General features: G+C 34.4%; 1 protein-coding gene across 1 annotated transcript; it reads right to left on the bottom strand.

The window, feature by feature from the left end:
* Positions 1-12,999: 12,999 nt before the first annotated feature.
* On the bottom strand, positions 13,000-22,337 carry LOC134280245 (tetraspanin-36-like). The gene is made up of 7 exons (XM_062762655.1): positions 22,230-22,337; positions 21,185-21,376; positions 20,925-20,999; positions 20,498-20,593; positions 19,661-19,822; positions 19,371-19,454; positions 13,000-14,867 (listed from the first exon to the last, which is right to left on the bottom strand). Exons 1-7 carry the CDS (start codon positions 22,287-22,289, stop codon positions 14,772-14,774), a joined length of 765 nt encoding a protein of 254 aa, XP_062618639.1. The 5' UTR covers positions 22,290-22,337; the 3' UTR covers positions 13,000-14,771.
* Between the last annotated feature and the right edge of the window lie 2,528 nt (positions 22,338-24,865).

The raw sequence follows: 24,865 nt of genomic DNA, 5'->3' as shown, positions 1-24,865 counted from the left end.
TTTATCGTTGTGTAGTGAGAGACTGATATTGAGGAAATTCCTAGGGAACTTCCATTTAGGAAGATTGCAGAGCACTGCAGTGCAATACAAGAGGCCTTTTTATTCTGCAATTCAGATTTTTTCCTCAAGGAAGCACAAGATCTCTTCTTGTACAGCGGAGGAATTTACCCACCACCACCCTTCAAAGATGTCCTTTTATACAAATTTTGCCTTCTCTTCAGCAAAAGGTTTTGAAATTTGCATAATTGAAGTCACCTCTTACTCAAGTAAGATAACTCCACCCACTTGATAATGTCCCTTTGACTTACAGGCATACAGAATTGGTCGAAATCCACATCATATTTAATGCCATTTTTAACCCAATTAGACCCTGTACTAATAAATGACCGTTCTTTTATTTCCATTCAAATTGTGTCAAATATTTTGCAACAAGGAATAGAATTCTTAGATGAATTTTGATAGGACATCAGCTTCTTTAGCTTTCTTGAATGGATAACCATCTGAGAGTTAACAATAAATAGCGGGCGGGGTGAGTTTCTCTCATCGTAATGGTACTGCTAGACATTTAATCCTTATGGTCTGGACTAATTATTTACTTGCACGGATGGCCAATAGAACTCTCATGATATGAAAACTGAATATTTTGTCATATGCAATGTAAATTACTTCCAAACTACTAGATGTAATTTTGTAACAGTCAAAGTTCAGAGAATAACACTTACAGGGAATAAGATCCCTCCATGTGCCTTAAATAAACAAAACATGACACAATGCAGGGGCGTAGCCAGGGTGCTTTTGATGTGGACGCCTGAATAGGCCGAGGTGGGGTTGGGGGTTGGGGGGCCGCCTTAAGGTGGGGGTCCAGGGGGCGAAGCCCCTGGAAGCTGGTGAATTTCCGACAATTTTGATGTGCATATTTGAACCTTTTGAATGCATTTTTCTTAGACTTTTTTTCAGATTGTTACGCAGGCACTTTGGGGTCTGTTCTTTCCTTGAATGCACAAAATGCAGACAGTCACTCAAAATAGAGAAGGATATTTCCAATAGGTTTGATTGACGAACCAACGAAAACAATTTGACTTTTGAAGCAGCTCGACAAAATACGTATGGTTAACATACTGCAGTTTGTTAGAGTGGTTGACTGGTTTAGACAAACGCCTAATTTACTGATAGTCAGGCTTACATTAATATTAAAAATACACCTCTATTAATTGAAAATAACAAAGACAGAAGAATTCTTCTCAACTCATTTTCTTGCACATTACCTATGTACATTGTATACATTTAAAAATGAAATAATGTTATAAATATTCACAAATCTGGTATCTTTGACATTTTGCAACAATTATAAAAACTGGTAAAATATACTAGTGGTTTTAAGGTAGTGTTACGGATGTCAATACTGGAGAGGTCTTCTTCTTATTTTTTAAAGATATATGTAACGTTTCTGGGTATAGTGGTGGTTTTTGAATACTTTGTATTCTTTTACCACTCTCTGATTTGCCCCGTTACAGAAATTATATGTGGGTCTCTTATTTCTGAAATTTACCCAATAATAAGAAAAAGTTGGAATTTTCTATAAATTTATTAAAAATCAATAAAAACAGTTAAAACAGCTAAAAAGTCAGGAATTTACTAAAATATGGCCAAAATCAACAGAAAGTGGCAAAAACTGCGGAAAATGGGTGTTTTACTCACAAAATGGGTGTTTACCCATAAAATGGTGAGTTTACCCAGGAAAAGCATGGGGACCCAAAACACTGGGTATGAAAAGGCATCAGGCCTACCCAAAGTAATGGTACAAAATGTACCTATGGGTAGAGTACCAGTCTGATGGGCACTGAAGGCACCATGCCTGGTTGAGCAGCGCAAGCACTACTGGCGTTTGTCTCTCGGATCGTTTATTATATACTTTTTGGTTGATAGGTGCGAAATACTCCACGCGCGAATAACGTGCGGTGCCGCCATTATTCGCGCGACATTTGTCAACAACTTTGCACCAAGTAAACAAGGCTCTAAAAAGTATTACAAACGCTGGAAAAGGATGAATTATTGGTTGGGAAATACTTTGGAGATGATGCCAAGTGTATTTAGAGTTACATGAGTCGAATAACAATGCCAGGCGGCCATTTGTCATTACGATAGGATTAATCAATGGAGGAAATTCGGGTTTGTACTATACAACCAAACAATATTCATGAAATAAACATATACGATGAATTATAAAGCACATATTAATAACATACAATTATTGGTGATATTCCCATGATATCTACAAATAAAATTACGACATACAGATTTTATATCTAAGGCATAAATTGGGTTGATCCAATTTTGTGGGTTGTTTTGGGTAAGGGGAAAATCTGTAACACAGCCCCCCTTCCACGAAAACATTCGTCCCGAATGTTGGATCGTTTTATCGTATCTCATTTTAGTGACTAGTTTTCATGGGGATATCGCCATGTAAGTGAAACATAGTCAATGAGTAAAGTTTGCAATAAACATAATCATGGGCCACAAAAATACATATAAAAATATCATTATATCAATAAATACAATGTGGTCAACAAGTTATAATCATAGGCATGAATAACAATAATATGAGTAACATTTCGTCAATTATCAATACATAACTTTTACCAAAATATTATATAAAACAATGTTTTTATTTATCATAGTTCATCACTTCCTGGATCCACTTGGAATAGAAAAGTCAAGTCAGGGGCGAATCATAAATCTGCACAAGTGTTCTGATTTCATCCAAATATTCACATTTTTATATACAGTTCACGCAGTAACATAATACATTCCTTGAAATGTCTACAAAGTCCAGCACACGTCCACTTATTTGGAATTCAGCATCATCGGAAAATGGTCAGGATCCACGTCCGGAATTACATCACTCGACCTGGAAGGATTTCTCAAGCTAAGGTATGAACCAGGGATGGCTCGCCTAGGTGATGGGTATGGCACAGCTGACTTTTCTACATCCCTCTGTCCTAGAGCGGGTATAGTGTCTAACACACTATTAGAGTTATTAGTATCAATGATAGGTAATCCTTCATGGTAAGGGTAGGACATGGCCGGGGAACTTGTGAGGGCTCTTTTGAGTTTGTCATAAGCTACATGACAATTTTCTTTCAAATGAAACTCTTGTTTTGATTCATTTGCAATTTCTTTGGGTAATTTCTCAACATTTGAAAATTGCAAGTGGTCTAGAAATTGGGGTTTGAGCTCTGGGCTAGGAGCATCAAGAGTTTGGGTATTGCTTAGGTCTTCCCATTTATCTAGTACTTCGTCAACACATTTGACTGTGGCGTTTTTGGTATTTTCATAAAAATTGCTACTTTCATCTTTCAAATTCATGTGACAAACTGTGACTTCTCTGTCTACAGTTACAGGGGTTTGGGGGATCATCAATTCATTTTTCTCAACAAATCTTGGGATAGGTTCTATTATTTCAACCTCATCCTTAAATAGAGGGTTAGCTACCTTTGTAGGAGCAACATAATCACAATGGGGAGGATTTTCAACATCCTCGGCAAGACTTATCTTGCCACAAGACACAACTTTCGCACAAGATTTACTAAAGCAGGGAATGTCTAGACCCTGTACCTTTAGTTTCATCTGTTTTACAAAAAGTTCACATGAATTCTTGGTCATAAAATCTAATCCCAATATGCATGGGGTTTGTATATCAGCCACAAGTACTTTATGGGTAACTTGAACATTTTCAAGTGATATTTTGATTAAGCATTCTCCTTTAACCGGGATTGCATCACCACTTGCAGATGTAAGTTTGATAGATACTGGGGTAATTTGGGGCTTTTCCTCAGCATCTAGATTTTGATTGAATTGGGTACTGACAATAGTCATACTAGCACCCGTATCTACTAGTATATTTGTCTCTTTATTTCCAATTTTTCCAAATACATAAATTCCATCATTTCCCCCGTTTATATCTCTCACTAAAATTTCTTTGGGGGTAGGTGTATTACAAAGGGTTTCTTTCTCAGATTCAAATTCTGTTTTATTTTCAATATTGGGTTTGGGTTTTAGTGAGAGTGGTTGAGCCATATCTAATGGCGAGTGTTGGGGCCTGCCCCTTGATCCTGTTGACTTCCGACCCCCGAATTCGACTCTGGGTAGTTTCCCTGTCCTTGAGGTCGGAAAGGATTTTGTTTGAGGTTTTTGGGGTATTTGCCCCCATTATTTGAATTTCCTTGGTAGGGTGAACCCTGGGGTCTTGGTTCATAATTTGTGGGTCTATGCCCTTTGTACTCAGGTCTGACTGGGTTTTCATAAGAGCCCATATTGTAATAATTTTCATAGGGGGTTTGCCCAAAATTATGGGTTGGCCTTGGACCATTTCTTATAAGGGCTCTGATTTCTTGGGTAAGGGATTGTATGTCATTCCGCAAGTTTTGATTATCTTGCTTTAATGATGAAATTGGGTCAGAGTTACGAATGACATTGACAGTTTTATTTCTCTGGGCATCTGCCAATCTATAAGTTTCTAATCGTACAGCCAAAATTTCTGCTTCGTTTATGTCTTTTGGTTTAGCTTCCCTCAACCTTAATCGCATATCTGGGTCTGGTAGGGCATCAATAAATTGATCGAGTGCCAGAATGCTTATAATGGTTGGGTCAGCTGTTGGGTATGCTTGACGGGTCAATTTTTTAATAGATTGGGCCAATTCGGGTAATGATTCATTTGTACCCCTGGTTTTGGTTTTGAGTTGGGCACGGTACATTTCAGATCTTTCAATGGAGCCATATCTCCTGTTTAGGGTTTTTACAAGGGAGTTAAAATCTCTTCTCTGATTTTCATTTAATTCGCTCAGTAGGGCACGGGCACCACCCGTAAGGCTACTGGCTAGGTACAGAGATTTTGTTTTATAATCCCACCCATGCAAGTCAACTAAAATTTCAAATTGGGCGAGGTATTCGTCAAAGTCCTCTGAGCCATCAAATGTTTGAGGTTTAATGGTAATATGGGTTTTGGGTGTAAATGGGGATGGCATTCTGTTTTCATTCCTGTTTATTTCAGGTAAGGGGGAATAATGGGTACCCAAGTTTGTACTGGGGTTATATTCCCTTTGCCCATACATTTGGTTTGAATGAATGCGGGGAGGAAAATCATCATAAATATTGACTGGGTGAATGGGTCTGAAATTTGGAAAGTTATGATTGTCTCCCCTATCTTGCATAGGACTCTTAATTTCTTTTTCCAAATTATCAACATGCTCTCTCAACCTTTGGTACTCATTTGTCATTCCCAACATTTTTTGGTTTACATTTTGCAACATAGACATGATAGTGTCTAATTGCTTTTCATTTACAGGTTGGGCGATATCTGATGCCTTTGATGGAGAAGGAGGATTGGAAACGGGTGTGGCCAGCCTATCATTCTCCAAGTTGTTAGGTGAAGATGGACGGGACTTACAAGTTACTTCAAAACTTTCTTCAATTTCCATGTTGTACAACAAAAAAAAAAAATGGACAATTTCAATAAAGTGTATTGAATTAATAAAATTGTACCTAAGTATAAAAATGATTTCTATCTATTTCTTAATTATGGGTAAACAAAAATAAGATAAGAGAAATCCCACTTCTGACACCAGTTGTAACGTTTCTGGGTATAGTGGTGGTTTTTGAATACTTTGTATTCTTTTACCACTCTCTGATTTACCCCGTTACAGAAATTATATGTGGGTCTCTTATTTCTGAAATTTACCCAATAACAAGAAAAGATGGTCAATTTTCTATAAATTTATTAAAAATCAAGAAAAACAGTTAAAACAGCTAAAAAGTCAGGAATTTACTAAAATATGGCCAAAATCAACAAAAAGTAGGGAAAATGGGTGTTTTACTCACAAAATGGGTATTTTACCCATAAAATGGTGAGTTTACCCAGAAAAAGGATGGGGACCCAAAATCACTGGGTTTGTAATGGCATCAGCCTACCCAAACCAATGGTACAAAATGTACCTATGGGTAGAGTACCAGTCTGATGGGCACTGAAGGCACCATGCCTGGTTGAGCAGCGCAAGCACTACTGGCGTTTGTCTCTCGGATCGTTTATTATATACTTTTTGGTTGATAGGTGCGAAATACTCCACGCGCGAATAACGTGCGGTGCCGCCATTATTCGCGCGACATTTGTCAACAACTTTGCACCAAGTAAACAAGGCTCTAAAAAGTATTACAAACGCTGGAAAAGGATGAATTATTGGTTGGGAAATACTTTGGAGATGATGCCAAGTGTATTTAGAGTTACATGAGTCGAATAACAATGCCAGGCGGCCATTTGTCATTACGATAGGATTAATCAATGGAGGAAATTCGGGTTTGTACTATACAACCAAACAATATTCATGAAATAAACATATACGATGAATTATAAAGCACATATTAATAACATACAATTATTGGTGATATTCCCATGATATCTACAAATAAAATTACGACATACAGATTTTATATCTAAGGCATAAATTGGGTTGATCCAATTTTGTGGGTTGTTTTGGGGGACAACTGCACTTTACCGGTACGTCCAAATAACATGGAAATAGCACGTGCTCTTTCTCTATAAGAGAGTCACGCGTCAGCGTGACGATTTCCCTAAAAAGGCAATAAAATGCAAAAATAACCTATTTATTGAATTCCTCGTCATTTTTCATGTTAATAAACTTCGTTTAATTAACGAAGTTATTAATTAAAACTAAAAGCACTTTCAAAACAAACCTTTGGCTTTCATTTTCTCGGCCACATTCCAAAGTCGTGACGTTGTTAAGCACGTGACTTATTTCAGTGCTGTGATTGGTCAGGGTAGGTGACGTGAAATAGAAAGTTTGACTTCCACTCTATTTGATTGTAAACAGTGATTCATCATGCACCTTATTTAAGATGATTTGCGTTGTATTTTCTATGAATGGATATTTTTAATTGACTGACTGCAACATTCTAGAATTTTGGGAAATTTTAGCGATAAATGTGATCCTTAGTTTATGGAAATGTTGAATAAGTGGAGGGGCAAAACTTGTAAACATGCAGTGAGGACGGTCTTGTTTCAAGAAACAGCAATCGGCAGTATAAGAAAAATGAAACGTAAGAGACACATCTTAGATTTCTGGAAACAGAGCTGCAGTAAATCCTGGATTTACGAACTAAAATTTATCTATTTCAATTTGCAAAACACTGGATACTTTACAATCATTGAGACCACATGGAATACAGTTGTATAGGAAATCTCTACTAAAACAAGAATGCACTAGGATAGTAGCTATAATTAAAAATTGACGTTAATCTCCATCATCACCCATAAAAACGTATTTACAACTCATCAAAAAAAGACACAATGGTACGTACGTATGGCCCCGAGTCTAAACGCAGATTTATCTAACGACTAAGGTAAGTTTGTTTTATTTATTTTTACGTATTGGAGGCTGCCGCCCCCACACACCCGCTTAAAAAAGCGAAAACCCATTTAGATATCTTTTTTTCTCGCTTCGAGAGTTTCTTACACAACAAAATGGCGTCGCCCATCATAGTTGATACGTTGCTAAGTTTTTACGCCGCGAACTCTCACGCGCGGATCTAGAATCAAAATGGCGGCCGTACCGGTAAAGTGCATTCTATCCTAGTCTGGTCCCCTTCCCACAATTCCGTTCGCGCACTCTCTCAATGTAGAGAGTGCGCGAACGGAATTGTGGGAAGGGGACCAGACTAATTCTATCCATAAAGCTGAATTATAATTTTTGAAGTCTCGCACGAATCCGATATTAGGTTATTATTATTTTTTTTTTTGGGAGGGGGGATATCGTTACAGAAGTTAAGCATTACGGTTGGAAGTTAGTTAGGGTGCGTCGATTTACCCAAATGGACCCAAATGGACCCAAATGGAACCCAAATGGACCCAAATGGACCCAAATGGAACCCAAATGGACCCAAATGGAAACTCAAATGGACCCAAATGGAAATCAAATAGAATATAAAATATACATATTATATCATATTCTCAAGTTTTTACTTATTTAAAACATAGTAAATAATGAAATTAAATCAAAAAGAGAATATTTTGATATCATTAATTTCTTTAATTGTATTTTTAAAAATGCGATTTAATTCTATTTGTAATAACTATTGAACATAATTGAATACAAAAATGAAGTATTTGATAGTTTCTATGGCAGTAGGAACGGATGGAGGGGGGGGGGGAGGCCATGCGGCCATGCCCCCCCCCCCCTCGCCGCTACCCCCAAATAATTTTGCCGGTATATAGGATACTATGAAAACTTCATGTTTCAAAATACAATATTAGAGATTAACTAGAAACTCTTGTTGCTACAGCAACAAATAAGGTCTTCCGTTCTTCTCTATTTTTCTATAAGAAGGATATTTTTCTATTAAAAAAAAAACCAAAATGCCAAAAAAAAAAAATAATAGTTCCTCCATCTGGGCTCGATCCCGTAACCATTAGTATGAAAGTCGGACACGCTAACCACTGAGCCACCAAATTCCACAACATTTAAGGTATTTTGTAAGCTTATTAATTTAAGGTTGAAGGAAATAGTTTCGAAATGAAAGAAATAGTTTCGTAGTAAAGTCCCGGTCAAATTTCTTAAAAAACTGAGATATTCCCTGTTTGATGTGATATTGTGTGTAGGAAAATGATTAGAATAATTATGGGACACATTTGCAGTGAAGCAATGACACTTAGCATATACAGAGTTGTAAAAGCGAAAGTAATTACGCGTGGTCAGTAGCAGAGGAAATTCAAAATCCCGGTAAAACAGTGAGTGAGTCATGGGCATTTTTTCAACACCATATCGTATCAAGCGGGGTAACTGCAATTGATTTAACCTATCTAAATTGCGTGGAAATTTAATTGATAGGAAAAATCGCCATTTCCAAGATTCGGTGGATTCATATTTTAATCTAAATAAAATTGAAATAAATTCCATACACCCAAGAAAGCAAGAATACTTGATATTAAAATGTCGTAATAGAGCAGAAAAATCGAATGATATTTACAACAATTGTAGAAATAGCCGATGCGAGCTTTAATTAATGTTTATGCTCAGCAATAACTAAATTTCAGACAGATATGCAGATTTTGCCGATATTCACTACAATTTCAGTATAGTTTAGAGACTCACCTTAAAACTCTCAGGACACTTTCTTTCAGGTCTCTTCTTGCTTTTATTCCGAATCTTATGTCAATATTGCGTGCCATTTGGCTTGAAGACATTTTCTCTACGTTGCTGTTGATTGTTTTGGTTTTTTTTTAGAGAAGGGTGGGGATATTTTATAAGTATTTGTTAGAGTAAGAGTTGCAAATACCTCCACGACCTTAAGCTTGATTGTGACCTTTGGGTCAATGGGGCCAAAGAACAAGGTCATTTATCAAGGTCAAAGGTCAAGGTCATCAGAGAGAGAGAGAGAAAGAGAAGGTAAACTTGAGATAAACACTTAAAGCTGAAGCTGAATCTAGATAAAGGTAATGAATATTTCTTTTATTACTTTTTGAGTAAGGGTCAAAGGTCTCATTTTGAAGTTTCTCTAGACATTTGCAGTCTGAATAACATGTCCCAAAATCATTTCAAATACTCTTTTTATAAAAGACATTTATGGGATAGTAAGAAACTTAATTTATGCGGTTTTTCTCTCATAACCTGAAGTCGTTGTTTTTGTTTCCAATGGGACTGACATATTTCAAAACTACTAGTAAGATGCTATAAGGTAATACTAAGAAAGATTCCATAAAGAAAAGTTTAAAATTTTGATTTATTTGATCACTTCCTGTGACAAACGGAAGTGACGGCGGACGATCTTAAACTCAAAAGATTTGTCTACTCAACAAGGTCTTCCATCCCTATTAGTTTGGTGTCTTAATCTCTTACCGTTAACGAGATCTAGCAATGATAACTTCTGATTTTGAGGACAGGAAGTCACGCGACCGGAAGCGAATTTTACTGAGATATTAGAGACCAATGTTGACATTTGCAATCTGAATAACATATCCAAAAATCATTACAAATACTTTAATTATAAAAAATATTTATGGGAAAGAAAAATACTCAAATTATGTAATTTTTTCTCTTTAAACCGGAAGTTGACATTTTTGTTTCCGTTGGGACTGATACATTTTGAAACTACAAATAAGATGTTATAATGTGATGCAAAAAAAGTTTCAAAAAAGAAAATTTGAAATTTTCGATTTCTTTGATCACTTCCTGTGACGACCGGAAGTGACGGCGGACAATCTTATTCCAACGGGTTTTGCCTACTCATCACGATATATCACTTGAATAAGTTTGGTGTCTTAATCTCTTACCATTTACGATATGTAGCTACGATAACTTCTTATTTTTAGGACAGGAAATCAAGCGGCCGGAAGTGAATTTTACAAAGATATTTCAAGTTACTGTAGTCATTTGCAGTCTGAATAACATATCCGAAAATCATTACAAATACTTTAATTATAAAAAATATTTATGGGAAAGAAAAATACTGAAAATATGCAGTTTTTCTCTTATAACCGGAAGTTGTCGTTTTTTGTTTCCGGTGGGACTGACATATTTCGAAACTACAGATAAGGTGCTATAATGGGATGCAAAAAAGTTTCAAAAAAGAAAAAGTTCAAATTTTCGATTTCTTTGATCACTTCCTGTGACGACCGGAAGTGACGGCGGACAATCTTAACCCAATTGGGCTTGCCTACTTATCAAGATCTATTACTCATATAAGTTTGGTATCTTAATCTCTTACAGTTTCTGAGATATGACTCGGACAAAATATTTTTGAAAAAAGCGGAAATCGGACATATCTGACGACCGGAAGTGAATTTTGAAAACCTGAAAACGTCAGTTGTAAGATATTTTCACTGTCTATCATCTCTAAAAATTTCATGAGAATCCGTCCAGCCATCTCTGAGAAATCGTCGAAAAAAGAAAAAGGGAAAAAAAAAATAATAAGAAAAAGAAAAAGAAGAAACAGTAGAATCACTATAAGGTCTTCCGTCTGAAACGGAAGACCTTAATTATAAAAAAAAATCATTTGTAACTGTAAGTTCATTTATTTTCATCATTTTGAATAAGTATTAAAATACGATAATACATATTTAATATTCTATTTGATTTCCATTTGGGTCCATTTGTGTTTCCATTTGGGTCCATTTGGGTTCCATTTGGGTCCATTTGGGTTCCATTTGGGTCCATTTGGGTCCATTTGGGTAAATCGACGCGCCGAGTTAGTTACCAGTAATAGAAATTGAAATTTTTGTCATTTAATAAAATTATGATATCGTTTGTTTTAAGAGAGCCGACTGGGGTTTTATAGTCTGAAATCTACAACAGAGAAACTCTTTAAGAATGTAATTACACTTGGAAAAAAAACTCAGCAATATTCGACAGTAAATCTGGCAAAATATTGGAAAATCTTTTGATTTCAGTGAGATGTATACTCTCGTATTTCCCCCCTAAAACTGACTCTGTTCATTTTCATTTATTTTTTATCGTTAATTCTGCATTGTTTCTAAGTATTTTTTTATTTTCAAAATTATTCACTAATATTTTGCAAAAATGATGAGAACGCTTTACAATATTACGCCTCTCTCTCTCTCTCCCTCTCTTTCTTTTCTGTCTGTCTTTCTTTTCGTTTTTTTTTTTTTTTTTTGAAAAATGATGTGGACGTTTGTGCGTACAAACGTACGCCTGGCTACGCGCCTGAAAGTCATGTACAGTTTTTTTTTTTAAAAACTGCACTTTGTTCACCATAACCATGCATTATAAGGACGTCATAGTAACATCGTCTTTTAGAATAAAGGGAGGGTGGGGGGGATTTTCAACTTACCTGAAAAAAACTGACCTGGGGTATATTATGATATCGTTTGTTTTAAGAGAGCCGACTGGGGTTTTATAGTCTAAAATCTACAACAAAGAAACTCTTTAAGAATGTAATTACACTTGGAAAAAAAACTCAGCAATATTCGACAGTAAATCTGGCAAAATATTGAAAAATCTTTTGATTTCAGTGAGATGTATACTCTCGTATTTCCCCCCTAAAACTGACTCTGTTGATTTTCATTTATTTTTTTATCGTTCCTTCTAAATTGTTTCTAAGTATTTTTTTATTCAAAAAAAAATATTTTCTAATATTTTGCAAAAATGATGAGAATGCTTTACAATATTACGCCTCTCTCTCTCTCCCTCTCTTTCTTTTCTGTCTGTCTTTCTTTTCGTTTTTTTTTTTTTGAAAAATGATGTGGACGTTTGTGCGTACAAACGTACGCCTGGCTACGCGCCTGCAATGAGAACAAATTAATTTGCTTCTTTGCAGAAACTTGACGTCAACGTTTTAAGAATATGTCTGCGAGATGAAAATTAAAGCCAAAATTTCAGCAACAATTCATCTCTCTCTTCTCGTATGAAAGTTTATTGCAATTCCTCTTATACCCATGAATAAAATCTAACAATACTTTAGCAGTATCTTTTTTACATACTGCCATTGTGACCTCCTATTTTACTTTTTGATCCGACAATTATTTCATGTCTCCCTGAGCAAAACACGGACTTTGCCATATTAACCATATGGGAGGTGAGGGGTATCATTGCTCACAGTACCTCTGGTTTGAATCAATTGCAATCGATGGGTGGAGTGTGAGCCCCTGGTGCTTTTTCCTATATCGCAAATGTGTGTTTCATATTTTTTCTTCTATCCATTCTATTGGCTATAGAGTCTGAGATTTACATCTTATTTTGTCCCAAAAGGATGTACTTGTTAGATGTTAGTATGACAGTCATAATTTGGTCAAAAAAATCTGAATTTCTATTGCTTTCATAAAAAGTTTTAACTGGGAAAAAAATTATAAACACAGAAATCTACAGAGCTAACTCCGTAACCTCACATATTTTAGCTCAATTATCCTTCACACACTTTTGAAAGAATACCATAAATATGGGTAACGTTTCTGAATAAATGCAATAAAAACACATATTTGTATTTTCAAATTTACTAGAAAAAACAACAACAAAGAGCAAATAATCCAAATAAAAGAGATTCATAATACAAACAGTTTTTTCTTCCTAAAAAAAAAAGAGTTGTTTTATCTTTGTTGTTTAAAAAAATAATATTATGCCAAATATGTGTGCACATTTACATGATTGAAAATCTATTTGCATATTCAAAATCAGTTGAAATTCTTTGATATCAAGAATATACATATTCAATTAAAATATCACAATCTGACACCATTTTTAAGCCACTACAAATTAATAAATAATTGAATGATTTAAAGACTTTTCATACTGCTGAAAATGCAGCATGGGATACATTTACATTGAGATCAACCACTACATTTGATCCAATCCTTACTAATATTCTTCCAGAAGTTTTATTACAATCTTTTTCTTTTGAACTTTTATCACAACTAGTAATTGAAAAAAACAGGAATCAAAATACTGTTTAAAATCTGTTGGCGATATACATGCATTCAAAATAAGTCTCTTGGCCATATATAAAGTTCAAAAATTTATGTTGGTTAAAAAAAATTTCTTCTCTACTCCTTGTACCTTCTTTTTGTACATGTAACTGACACTGAAATAATTTAATGCCACCATTAACCATCAGCCATGCAAACTAAATACTCTACCAAGCATTTAACCTTATGCAAACAATATCACTATTTACATTTTCAGGAAATCCGTAATAATCAAGACAAAAAGGAAAAAAAAAAATCACATTGCATTGTACATGTACATTTAGTTGTAAAAACAGACTACCTTTCAAAGTCAAAATTTACATATCAGAACATTGGACATTAATTAAGTTGTAAAAGCAGACTAGGTTTGATAGTCAAAATTTACATGATATCAGCATATTGGACATTAATGTAGTTGTAAAAACAGACTAGCTTTGATAGTCAAAATTTACATATCAAAACATTGGACATTAATTTATTTGCAAAAAAAGACTAGCTTTGATAGTCAAAATTGACAGGATATTTAATGCCTCTTCAGCAAAAATCATTATCACAGGGCAAGTAAAGGATCATTAGCTGTGCACTACACAAAATACTTCAAGACAATAGATGGAGTATGTACAAATGGACGTCAGTAAAACATTAAATGAAAACCAAAACTGGACTTGAGTTTGACATAGCTTGTATTCCACCATTAAACCAATTACATTCAAATTCAATCCATACTGATAGAAAAATTAAAATCTCATGCCACCACACAGTTTTTGACTCATACCGGTATGCTTCAATCACTATTCCAGCTTGTTTAGCAACTCCCTCCTTCATGAAATATTCACAAGGGAAAGTAACTGCTGATTTCCAGCTTGAAAAATTACTGGTTTAATATTTGAACTGGCAGAATTACAAAATTTTAAGTTGTAATTCTTTCTTGTTATTTTCTTTTGAAACAGTACAGTCTCAAAAAGCTCTACGTATAGCTATGCATACTTCTTGCAGTGCAATGTACACATATGGAATATTTTATCAAAACACATTAATCCCACATAAACACATGATAAAACTGTTACCAAATCAATCAATAATTATTTTTTCCAAAAAAATGACACATTAATTTTTTAAACTGACAAGGAAGGGGGGTGGAAGTAAGTTTATCACTGTGCATGATGCTTGTTTGAAGTTGCAATATTGTTGTTAATATTGGAACTGAAAAAATTTTCTAGTGCAATAACAGTCATCTATAGGATACTCCTACAGCCTTCCACAGGAGCACTCCTACACAGTCCTGCTCCTACACACGGAGTCCTGCATACTGTCCTCCTAGTGCCTCATATCGGACCTCCTTAGAGCGGCAGAACAGGATACAGCTACAGATCATGCCCAGGACCTGTCAATCAAAGAACAAGACATTATTATCCTTAACCAGAAGTCTCTGTCGAGACTGAAGCTCTACTGGTTTGTACTTATAGCAAAGGAAGAGGAAGCAGTTGGGAATTGAAACTTACACTAGCAAAAAAGAGAATAATGATCCTTGAATTAGTTTCTTTCTGTTCTTAGTGTAGTCTACTTGCATGCCACATTATATTATAATCAGACTAAAACTGTATTTGAAGTAGCATTTTGAGAGTAACAGAAATTGCTATCTCGATTAACCAAGGTAAAAATGTTCATTGAAGTCAAAAACGGATATAAAGAATTATGTACCTTAGTGTAGTCTACTTGTGTGCCAAGTTATATTGAAATCAGACCTAAACTGTAGGAGGAGTAGCATTTTGAAAGAATTTCACAGAAATTTCTATTTTTAGTAACAACACCTACACCATTCGTCGAAATCAAAAACCGATATACAGAATTATGTATCTTAGTGTAGTTTACTTGTGTGCCAAGTTATATTGAAATCAGACCAAAACTGTAGGAGGAGTAGCATTTTGAAAGAATTTCATAGAAATTTTTATTTTTAGTAACAACGCCAACATCATTCGTCAAAATCAAAAACCGATACACAGAATTATGTATCTTAGTGTAGTCTACTTGTGTGCCAAATTATATTGCATTCAGACCAAAACTGTAGGAGGAGTAGCATTTTGAAAGAATTTCACAGAAATTTCTATTTTTAGTAACAATGCCAACACCGTTCTTCGAAATCAAAAACCGATACACAGAATTATGTATCTTAGTGTAGTCTACTTGTGTGCCAAGTTATATTGAAATCAGACCTAAACTGTAGGAGGAGTAGCATTTTGAAAGAATTTCACAGAAATTTCTATTTTTAGTAACAATGCCAACACCGTTCGTGGAAATCAAAAACCGATCCACAGAATTATGTATCTTAGTGTAGTCTACTTGTGTGCCAACAGTGTTTTCAATAAGATTTTCTATAGAAGGAAAAATAGATGGAATAGCAGGAAACCAGTCTCGGCGAGGGGTCTGGGGGCCGCCTTAGGCCCCCAGCGGGTCCAGGGCAGAGCCCTGGTAGGGGGCCCAGGGGGGCGAAGCCCCCCGGCGGAAAACGAAAATCAGCATTTTTGACTCATTTTCTTACCTCTCAGGCTATTAAAAAAGTACCATTTTTTCACATTCCTCTCACTATCAATTATCAAATTTTACCTTAAAAAGCCAATTAGAAAACATTTTTTACCTTTTCACAGATTTGTTTGGCAGTTTTTGACAGACTGAGTTTTTTTTTTCTTCTGAAAACTAAGTGTCTATACAAACATATACACAACTTAAGTATGAAATTCTAGTACAGACAATTGTCTGTGGTAAAATATTATACTGAAAATTCTACACATTTGTCCCTTTCACATAAATTAGTCAGGTCTTTTATTCAAAATTCAAAAAAAAATTATTTAGTTAAAAATGTAATTTTTTTCAACACTTGGTGATGTATAGTACCCTCCAAAAATTGAAATATTCTGCAATCTTAGACGTTTCATAAATTAATTTTAAAACTTATTTACTTTGGCATTTTCATTTGGTACAGATCACAGGCACCTGACGTTACTTATTTTTCTTTTAATTAAAAAATATACACATACCTAATAATAAACAAGGTCCCCAAGGCGCCATCTTGAATTTTTCTAGGTCTGTCACATCAACTTGTATTTTCGTCTGAAACTCCGTCAAATAAATTCTCTGCAACCATATTCTTTCTGTGGCCAGTCTTTCGAGGTCTAAACTTACGGACAGTGCAACCAGAAGGGCGCATCACACTTGCAAATATTAAAAATCCCTCGTCAAACTCGATCTACTGCTTCAACAATCCGAGAAATCGCCAAAGGGGGCCGGAAGTTTACATACGATTTGAAATTCTTAGGGAAAGCCCTTTTTTGATTGGTTAATATATTTGTACGATTTATTTTTAAAAATAACCTGCGAAAGTTAGTATACTTATTCCAAAAACAATAATTCAGACAATAATACAACGTAATATACATGTAAGAACATTCATTTTATATCTCTCAAAATAATTTCGATATAGCTTGATCAAAGCGATTATATTTTATAAATGTCGAAGATCGGCCCTGATCATGCTAGCTGATCAACATGATCAATGAACATTTTCAAGACAAAATATTGAGTCGGGACTTAAATGCACTAAATATAATTAATAACACTGTCATTATTGATGCCCTGATTGAGCGTTATCCGTGGAGAAGATTGACTTATCTAAAATATGTACGCACGTGTGTGAGAAGGGGGGGGGGGGGGTTCCACACTAAAATTATTCCAGGGAGTGTTGAGATCTGCAATTTTATGTATTGCAATAAAGTAGTGGCATGGCGACATTTTTATTTTTTTTCTTGGTGACAGATTATACATATAACGTTACATGATGCATATGCTAATATTTGATTTCATTACATATCCCCGAGCCTTTAATCAGTGTGCCCCCTTCCCTTTTTCAATTAAGCATATGCCAGGTATATATGTTACATAATGTATATATATAACTGGATGGTTTGCAGTCTTTTGTTTTCTGAAAACCATTCAATTAACTCTGGATGATTTGTTGTTGATTTTTTTTTTCAAGCACCCCCCTCTTTTATTCAAGATTGTTTCAAATGCAACGATCGGTATAGATTAATACAGTATATTTTACAGGTATGTTTATAAGAACTGTTTTATTTTTCCCATTTTGCATTTTTTTTTTCATTTCAATAATCGAAATATTTATTAAAATTCAAAGTAATTATAACACGCCGCTTTAGATCCACCACAAAACTGACAAATACGGAATTCCCATTAGCATATTGATGTAAACTTCCGGCCCCCTTTGGCGATTTCTCGGATTGTTGAAGCAGTAGATCGAGTTTGACGAGGGATTTTTAATATTTGCAAGTGTGATGCGCCCTTCTGGTTGCACTGTCCGTAAGTTTAGACCTCGAAAGACTGGCCACAGAAAGAATATGGTTGCGGGGAATTTATTTTATGGAGTTTCAGACGAAAAACAAGTGAATGTTACCGACCTAGAAAAATTCAAGATGGCGCCCGATGTGTACCTTGTTTATTATTAGATAGGTGTATATTTTTTAATTAAAAGAAAAATAAGTAACGTCAGGTGCCTGTGGTACAGATTGTCAGAACAAAATAATTAAGAAAACGGAATTTGATACAAAATACTAGGACATTAAAACCTTCCCAAATGTGAAAATGATTCTGTTCCTGTATTTCAAGATATCTTTACACGAATAAATGAGAATAAAATTTTACATTTTCAGTTTGAGGAAATTCTGTAAGAATTTCTACATGTACGTCCGAGTCACGATCAAAATAATAAGACTTTTATTCGTAATTATTACGTCTTAGCTTAACACTTGAGTTTTTCAGTTTGAGGAAATTCTGTAAGAATTCAACATTTTTCGTAAGGTCTTAAAATTATATTTATTTGCTGTTTTTTTTTCACCGGGGAACCCCTCACTTGATATTAAGCTAGGCTGCCGCACAATCAATTTTCAATCAAAACTATAAAACACAAAAAATTCTTTTTAGAAGGGACCATTCTTTATGCCTCTTAATGTATGTGATCTCAAACGCATGTGTTACAGCAGCAGCAGCACGTTTCTCCACGACTTCGCTCAAATATTCGTTGTCCGCGCCGCCATTGCATGACACGATCGATCTAATCAAACTTCCTTGAAAAAAGAGCGCACTCAAGGGAAGCTACTCTAAATCATGGAAATAGTTGCGATAAAATCTATGGATTTCACGTATCAGCCCCGGCAAAATCTTAATGACGGAAATTTCATAGCCGGCAAAATTTCTCGTACAGGCGGTTAATTTTGCCGGTTGCCGGCTCTTATTGAAAACACTGGCCAAGTTATATTGAAATCAAACCAAAACTGTAGGAGGAGTAGCATTTTGAAAGAATTTCATAGAAATTTCTATTTTTAGTAACAACGCCAAAATCATTCGTCGAAATCAAAAACCGATACACAGAATTATGTATCTTAGTGTAGTCTACTTGTGTGCCAAGATATATTGAAATCAGACCTAAACTGTAGGAGGAGTAGCATTTTGAAAGAATTTCACAGAAATTTCTATTTTTAGTAACAATGCCAACACCGTTCGTCGAAATCAAAAACCGACACACAGAATTATGTATCTTAGTGTAGTCTACTTATATGCCAAGTAATATTGAAATCAGATCAAAACTGTAGGAGGAGTAGCATTTTGAAAAATTGTTTACAGACAGACAGACGGACGGACGCCAGACGCATTACTATCGCATAAGCTCTTCTGGTCTCTGACCAGTAGAGCTAAAAATAATGAGTCTATCTGAGTGAGAATATGATAAATGCAAGGAGACAAATCTCAATGTTTCCCTCTTGAAAAGGGTGACAATTGTGTGGTGGATGGGTGAAATACATCAAATTGAGTGAAGTCTTACCAAAATCACAGCTAGACCAATGGCAGTGCCTGCAATGTAGGCCAAATTGGACATGAATTCATGTTCTAACTTCTCATAGCACCCCTGTAAAAGATTAAAACATTTTTGAATGTTGGTAAAACATTTTTGAATGTTGGGATAATCATTCTTATTCACATTACATATTTCATTGAAATTTATCTCTTTTATTCAAAAAATTAACTGCATCCTGCAATTTAAGCTCAAGTTTAACTATTCCTTTACTCTTCTTATCAATAGACTTTGAAAGTGATAAATGCTATTGACTTTACCTTTTGGTAGATGTATTTAGGATCGTTGACCATTTTTCGCTGCTCCTCTGTACAGTTAACACCTGAGACACAGCAGCTTTCTGGGACGGTTTTGTTGGCAGTTGGGGCCCAGGTCTTAGCACTCAGCCAATCAGAGGCATTGTTTACACCACAACACTTCAGCTATAATTTATATGGAAATTAATCCCTTGTTATATCCATTATAAATTCCATTGTTTTTCAAAATAAACCTTTACAAATTAGTACATGTATTATCTTTTAATACATTCCTAAAATTAGAATATCACCTGCAAAAATAAAACTTTTACAAAATGTTCATTCAAAAATACATCTTTCCAAAATAAGTTCCCCCATATAATGATTCCATACTCCTAAAATTACTGTAGAAGTACTTTTTTCCACGTGGTATTAATTTACACTATGTATGCGGTCACAAATTTTCCGCTGAAATTTGTCCAAGTGTACTTTAAAATATAAATGTAAGGCAAAAAGTGACAGTCTGAGAAATCCACATAATTTTCTACCTGCAGATTAAAAAGAAATTGAGATTCCATGGAATTATGACCCTGTGGAAAAAAGTATGTCTACAGTATACTAGTATACCTCCCTCCTCTACTATGTATATAAATTATATCAAATATAACAGTCTTATCATTTCATCTCAACCAACACTCAGCTGATCTTTGAACTCTTAGACTATGTATTCTACTGAGACTACCTCCAATTTCCCCCATTTTATCACCCAACGTTTCCCAAATGTACAAATAATGTCCACTTTCATCCCAGTCCCTAAGCCTTTCCCTTCTGATCTATTGTACGCAGTTCTCTGTAACTTACATGTTTCTGTAGGTAATCCACCTGGTCTCGCTGAGTACTGTTTGAGTTGTAAGCATCAATTGCCTTCTGTAATCCGTTCTCCACCGCATTGGTAACCTAGGTAGAAAATATTTACAGTAAGTCATGCTATTTTACTTATTGAAGCCAAAATAAATAATGTGTCATCTAAATGAGAACTCTGTAATGTTTCAAGATTTCTTAAAAATGAAACACATTTATATTTTTGTTACATACTTTTCTTCTTTTATCATTTATTTAGCTTAATAACACTTTGAGGTCATTGTATCATCCGTCTTCATTGTGACTTTTTATACCAGATTAACTCTTCATTCAGTATTTCGGCATTGATATTCAAATCATTTCGATACACATCCTTCATCCGATAGAAGATTAAAATGTAAATCATTACAACAAACATCTGACTTACATCACTTCTGAATCCATAGCCAAGAGCTCCTGATGTTATAAGTGCTGTTAGAATCACCAGTAAGAAAGAGAATAGCTGAAAAACATAGTAATGAATCAGCTGGATCAATTGTTTACATCACAACAAATAATAATGAATATCATGTAATTAAAAAAATTATTCATTTTATATGCACTATGCATGTTAGACTATTTCTATATTACTTTAGTCTGTCAGAAAATTTTACATGAGTAAAAAAATATAGATATAAGTTCAATTACCACAGCCAACAGGCACTTGTTTTCTTTAAATGCTGCCGTGCATCCAACCAAACCAACAATAAACATCATCACACCCACTGCGATGATGATGGAGGCAGGAATCAGGGTGAAGTTGGCTTCTGCGATTTCATCGAAATGTTTGTAGGTATTGAAAACCCATCCCCCGACAAAGAACAAGCCTGCCGCTACAGCCTAATGGAAAAAGAAGCACAGAATTGAATATATACCTACATATATATTTCTCAATCTACATTCATTAAACCAAATACAATCTTTTCTACAAAAAGAATTAATATAATTTAAAGTAGAAAATGCCTTTATCTTATAAATAAAATACAGATTTCAACACATATATTGACAAATTTGTTAGATGGATATGCAAATTTGCAGGTTCTAGTGAACTTGCTTAATACCTTATTATATATTAGCCAAGTCTTACAGTGAATAATAGTAATATCTAGCACTACAGTAACAATAAAATTTGAATTCCATTGATTCAACACCTTTTAAAAAAAACATAATGTTCTTCCTATTGTTAAATTAGACGATAAGTACATGTATACTTTCTCCTTGGTGCAGTCAATTGTTAATTTATTTACAGGTTTAGAAGTTTCCCGCAACTCTGTGGAGCTGCATAGAAGCTGTTAACCTGACGAACAGAATTGACAGATAATCTTGTAAATTATTAAAAACATACCTTCCACAACTCATTGGGTGGGACATAATTACTTTAGAAGGAATAACCTTCTTTCTTATGAGAGGACGAATTTAGTTTTCTGTGCAGAACTCAAAAGAACAGACTCAATCATTCAAACTCTAGTCAGAGAGCAAGCTGAGCAATTTTCTTAATGTGATGACTGTGGCATATTTAAATACTACGCCTTTTTATCAAGTTCAATAAAATGAGTCTCAGCACAATAAGTCAAAGCCAAAAGACGTAAAAACCCTGATTCTACGCCAAACCGGTACCTCCGGTTCTGGAGCTGATATGACATTGTGGGGTGTTGTGTACTCTCACAACAAACAGTATCCCCAAGAAACTTACCCAGAAGATCAACCCTATTAAAATCAAGCCGACCTTCGAAGTCATCGTACAACCCGACATAGCGTAAATGTATTTTCGCTGAAACTAAATTGTTTTATGCTAATGAGTAATCCGTCATGTGATGTTGATTAGTTAAATCGTACACGGAAGTCTCTGGCCAAATCGTTCCAGAACTCTTTCGGCTTTGATATCGAATAAGACCACTTTATGCTTTCTGTTTAGTATTGTCGCGTTCAGTGTTTTTAACTAGTTGCTATCTGAAAGTACGTGCGGGTTTTGAATATCAACATTTCTTGGGTAACCCGAATTACCGAAATGCCCCTGATTTACCGAAATGCCCCTGGAAATTACCGAAATGCCCCCTAAAACTACCGAAATGCCCCTTGAATTATATTCTAATAGTCATTTTATGATAATTTATTATAAATTTTATTAACGAAACTGTGTATTTTGAACATAAACGAAAAAAATGCGTTTAATTCGCTCAAATATTGTGACCTCTAAGAGCGATAACTCTTGCAACATTGTCTCAGCGGGAAGCTATGTTACTGTCCGTTATTTTAAGATTTAATGATCCCTCTTCTTTTTTCTCTCTCTCTCTTTCTCTCTCTCTCTCTCCCACTCGCCTTTATTTTGTTGAACAAATTTCATAAATACTGTATGTCTAACTTAAGTATTTAAGAGGCAGTCCACCGCAAAACCAGGCAGTAATAAATTGATAGGCGGCACATCGAATGTGAGGAATATTTGATATTTTATTGAAAACAATATCAAAGTAGTCCAAAACGAATAATGTAATTGAAGATTTATTTGAAAATTACTTATTTAGTAAAATATCCTTTTGTTTTGTGTTTTTGAATTCCCCTATATAAACCATTGAAAGTAGGTCAGAAACAAAGAACTGTTATTTCCAATACATTTTTAACAGGACTATATTTTACGCCTAACTAAATCAAGAAATAGCTCATCTTTCTGATTCAAAAATAAAATCAGTGGGAAAAACACTTTTGATAATAGTTTTCTGGCAAAATATATAGACGTTTTTATGAAATTTTGCGATGCAAGAGTTATCTACCGTAGCATCGGCAAATCTGCTAAACACCTTACTACCGGAATCCTAATGAAATATTTAGAATCGATACACTAAAATAAAATTTTTAAACATAAAACAACTATTTAATCTTCAAAATAGAATTTTTTTCACCTCCAAATGCAATATTTAGATTTAAAAAAAAAGAAGAAGAAGAAAACATGACAGAAATACAAGTAAGTACACAGTTTATTTACATCTCATATAAGTATATACGTAAGGATAAAAAAATACAGATTTAAAATTCGACTTCCGAGTAATCAAAAGCTTTATATAAATAAAAGGCAGTAGACAAGGTCGGCCAAAGTATACAGGAAACGACAAACTTAACTACCTTTTAAATCTTTATTTTTCTAATGAAAATTGACACAAAAATATCCTTGACAATGTTCGTCGGTGTCATTAATCAGGTTTCCGACGATAATAATTAGTTTGCCCCGGGATTTTCATGCCTTCTCTAGCAGAGGGGATTCTGATGAAACTGTTATCTGTAAGTCCTTTGGGTCGGAGTGAAGAGCACTGGAAATCCTGAAATATATATTTTATTTTATTTTACATAAAATAAACTCAAAACTCTGTATTTGAATTCTCAATAATCATATTACTAGACTTGTCAACAATTGAAAACAGGTTCATCGTAATGCAAGAAATATTAATTATTCCAAGAAATATATTTCATGTTAAATGAGCATGCTGAGTTCTACATGTAGGTAAAAAAAAATATATTTTTAAAAAATACAATTATGGTTAAAAAAATAATTACGGCGCGTCTACTGGTCATATAATTGGAGCTCATGGCTAAGATATCATTGATTTAACTTATTTTGTACTTATCTTTTAAGCAAAATGTTGATTACAAATAAATTAAATCAACTATCATCATGATGAGTTCGTCCTATCACTTTATGAGTTAGAATCAGAAGCGGTCCGATTACGGAAATTTAAACTGTTAAAAATATTTCTTTGAATTGTTTGAAAATAGACATATGTGAATGTTTTTTGTTTTTTTTTAAATACAAATTAAGGGCTTCCTACAAACTGTAAAATAAAAAAAACTTACCTTTCCAGTGCTTTTGAAAAGTCGTACTCGTTCTCTAAAATAGCAATCTCGGCAAATTTTTTAATGGATAACGGTACACTGTGGGATACTAAACCCCTGTGGTTCAGAGTTGTAAAATTTAAATGAAATGCTTAAAATAGCTATGAAATGCTTATAGCATATTAAACTTAAAAGTTTAAATTAATTGATTTAAATTATTCGGCAAGTAAATCGACATCATCAAGAAAATAATTCCGCTAATATGAATACAAATACTACTAGAGTTATCTCTCTTAGATATTAGATAAACGAACCTTTTTGAAAGAAAAAAAACAATTTTGTAAATATTTTCCTTTAATTCAAATTTTTAAAATATATATAATAAACTCACTACCTTTCATAAAAACCAAAGTATTTAAGTTTTAAAGGGGCATTTCGGTAGTTTCAAGGGGCATTTCGGTAATTTCCAGGGGCATTTCGGTAATTCGAGGTACCGACATTTCTTTG

Source organism: Saccostrea cucullata, unplaced genomic scaffold, assembly GCF_032062105.1.
Source record: "Saccostrea cucullata isolate Sc308-1 unplaced genomic scaffold, CSIRO_AGI_Scuc_v1 ctg6065, whole genome shotgun sequence".
Lineage (NCBI taxonomy): Eukaryota > Metazoa > Mollusca > Bivalvia > Ostreida > Ostreidae > Saccostrea > Saccostrea cuccullata.
Note: the sequence above shows the minus strand (reverse complement) of the source record. Positions and strands in the feature narration are given on the sequence as shown.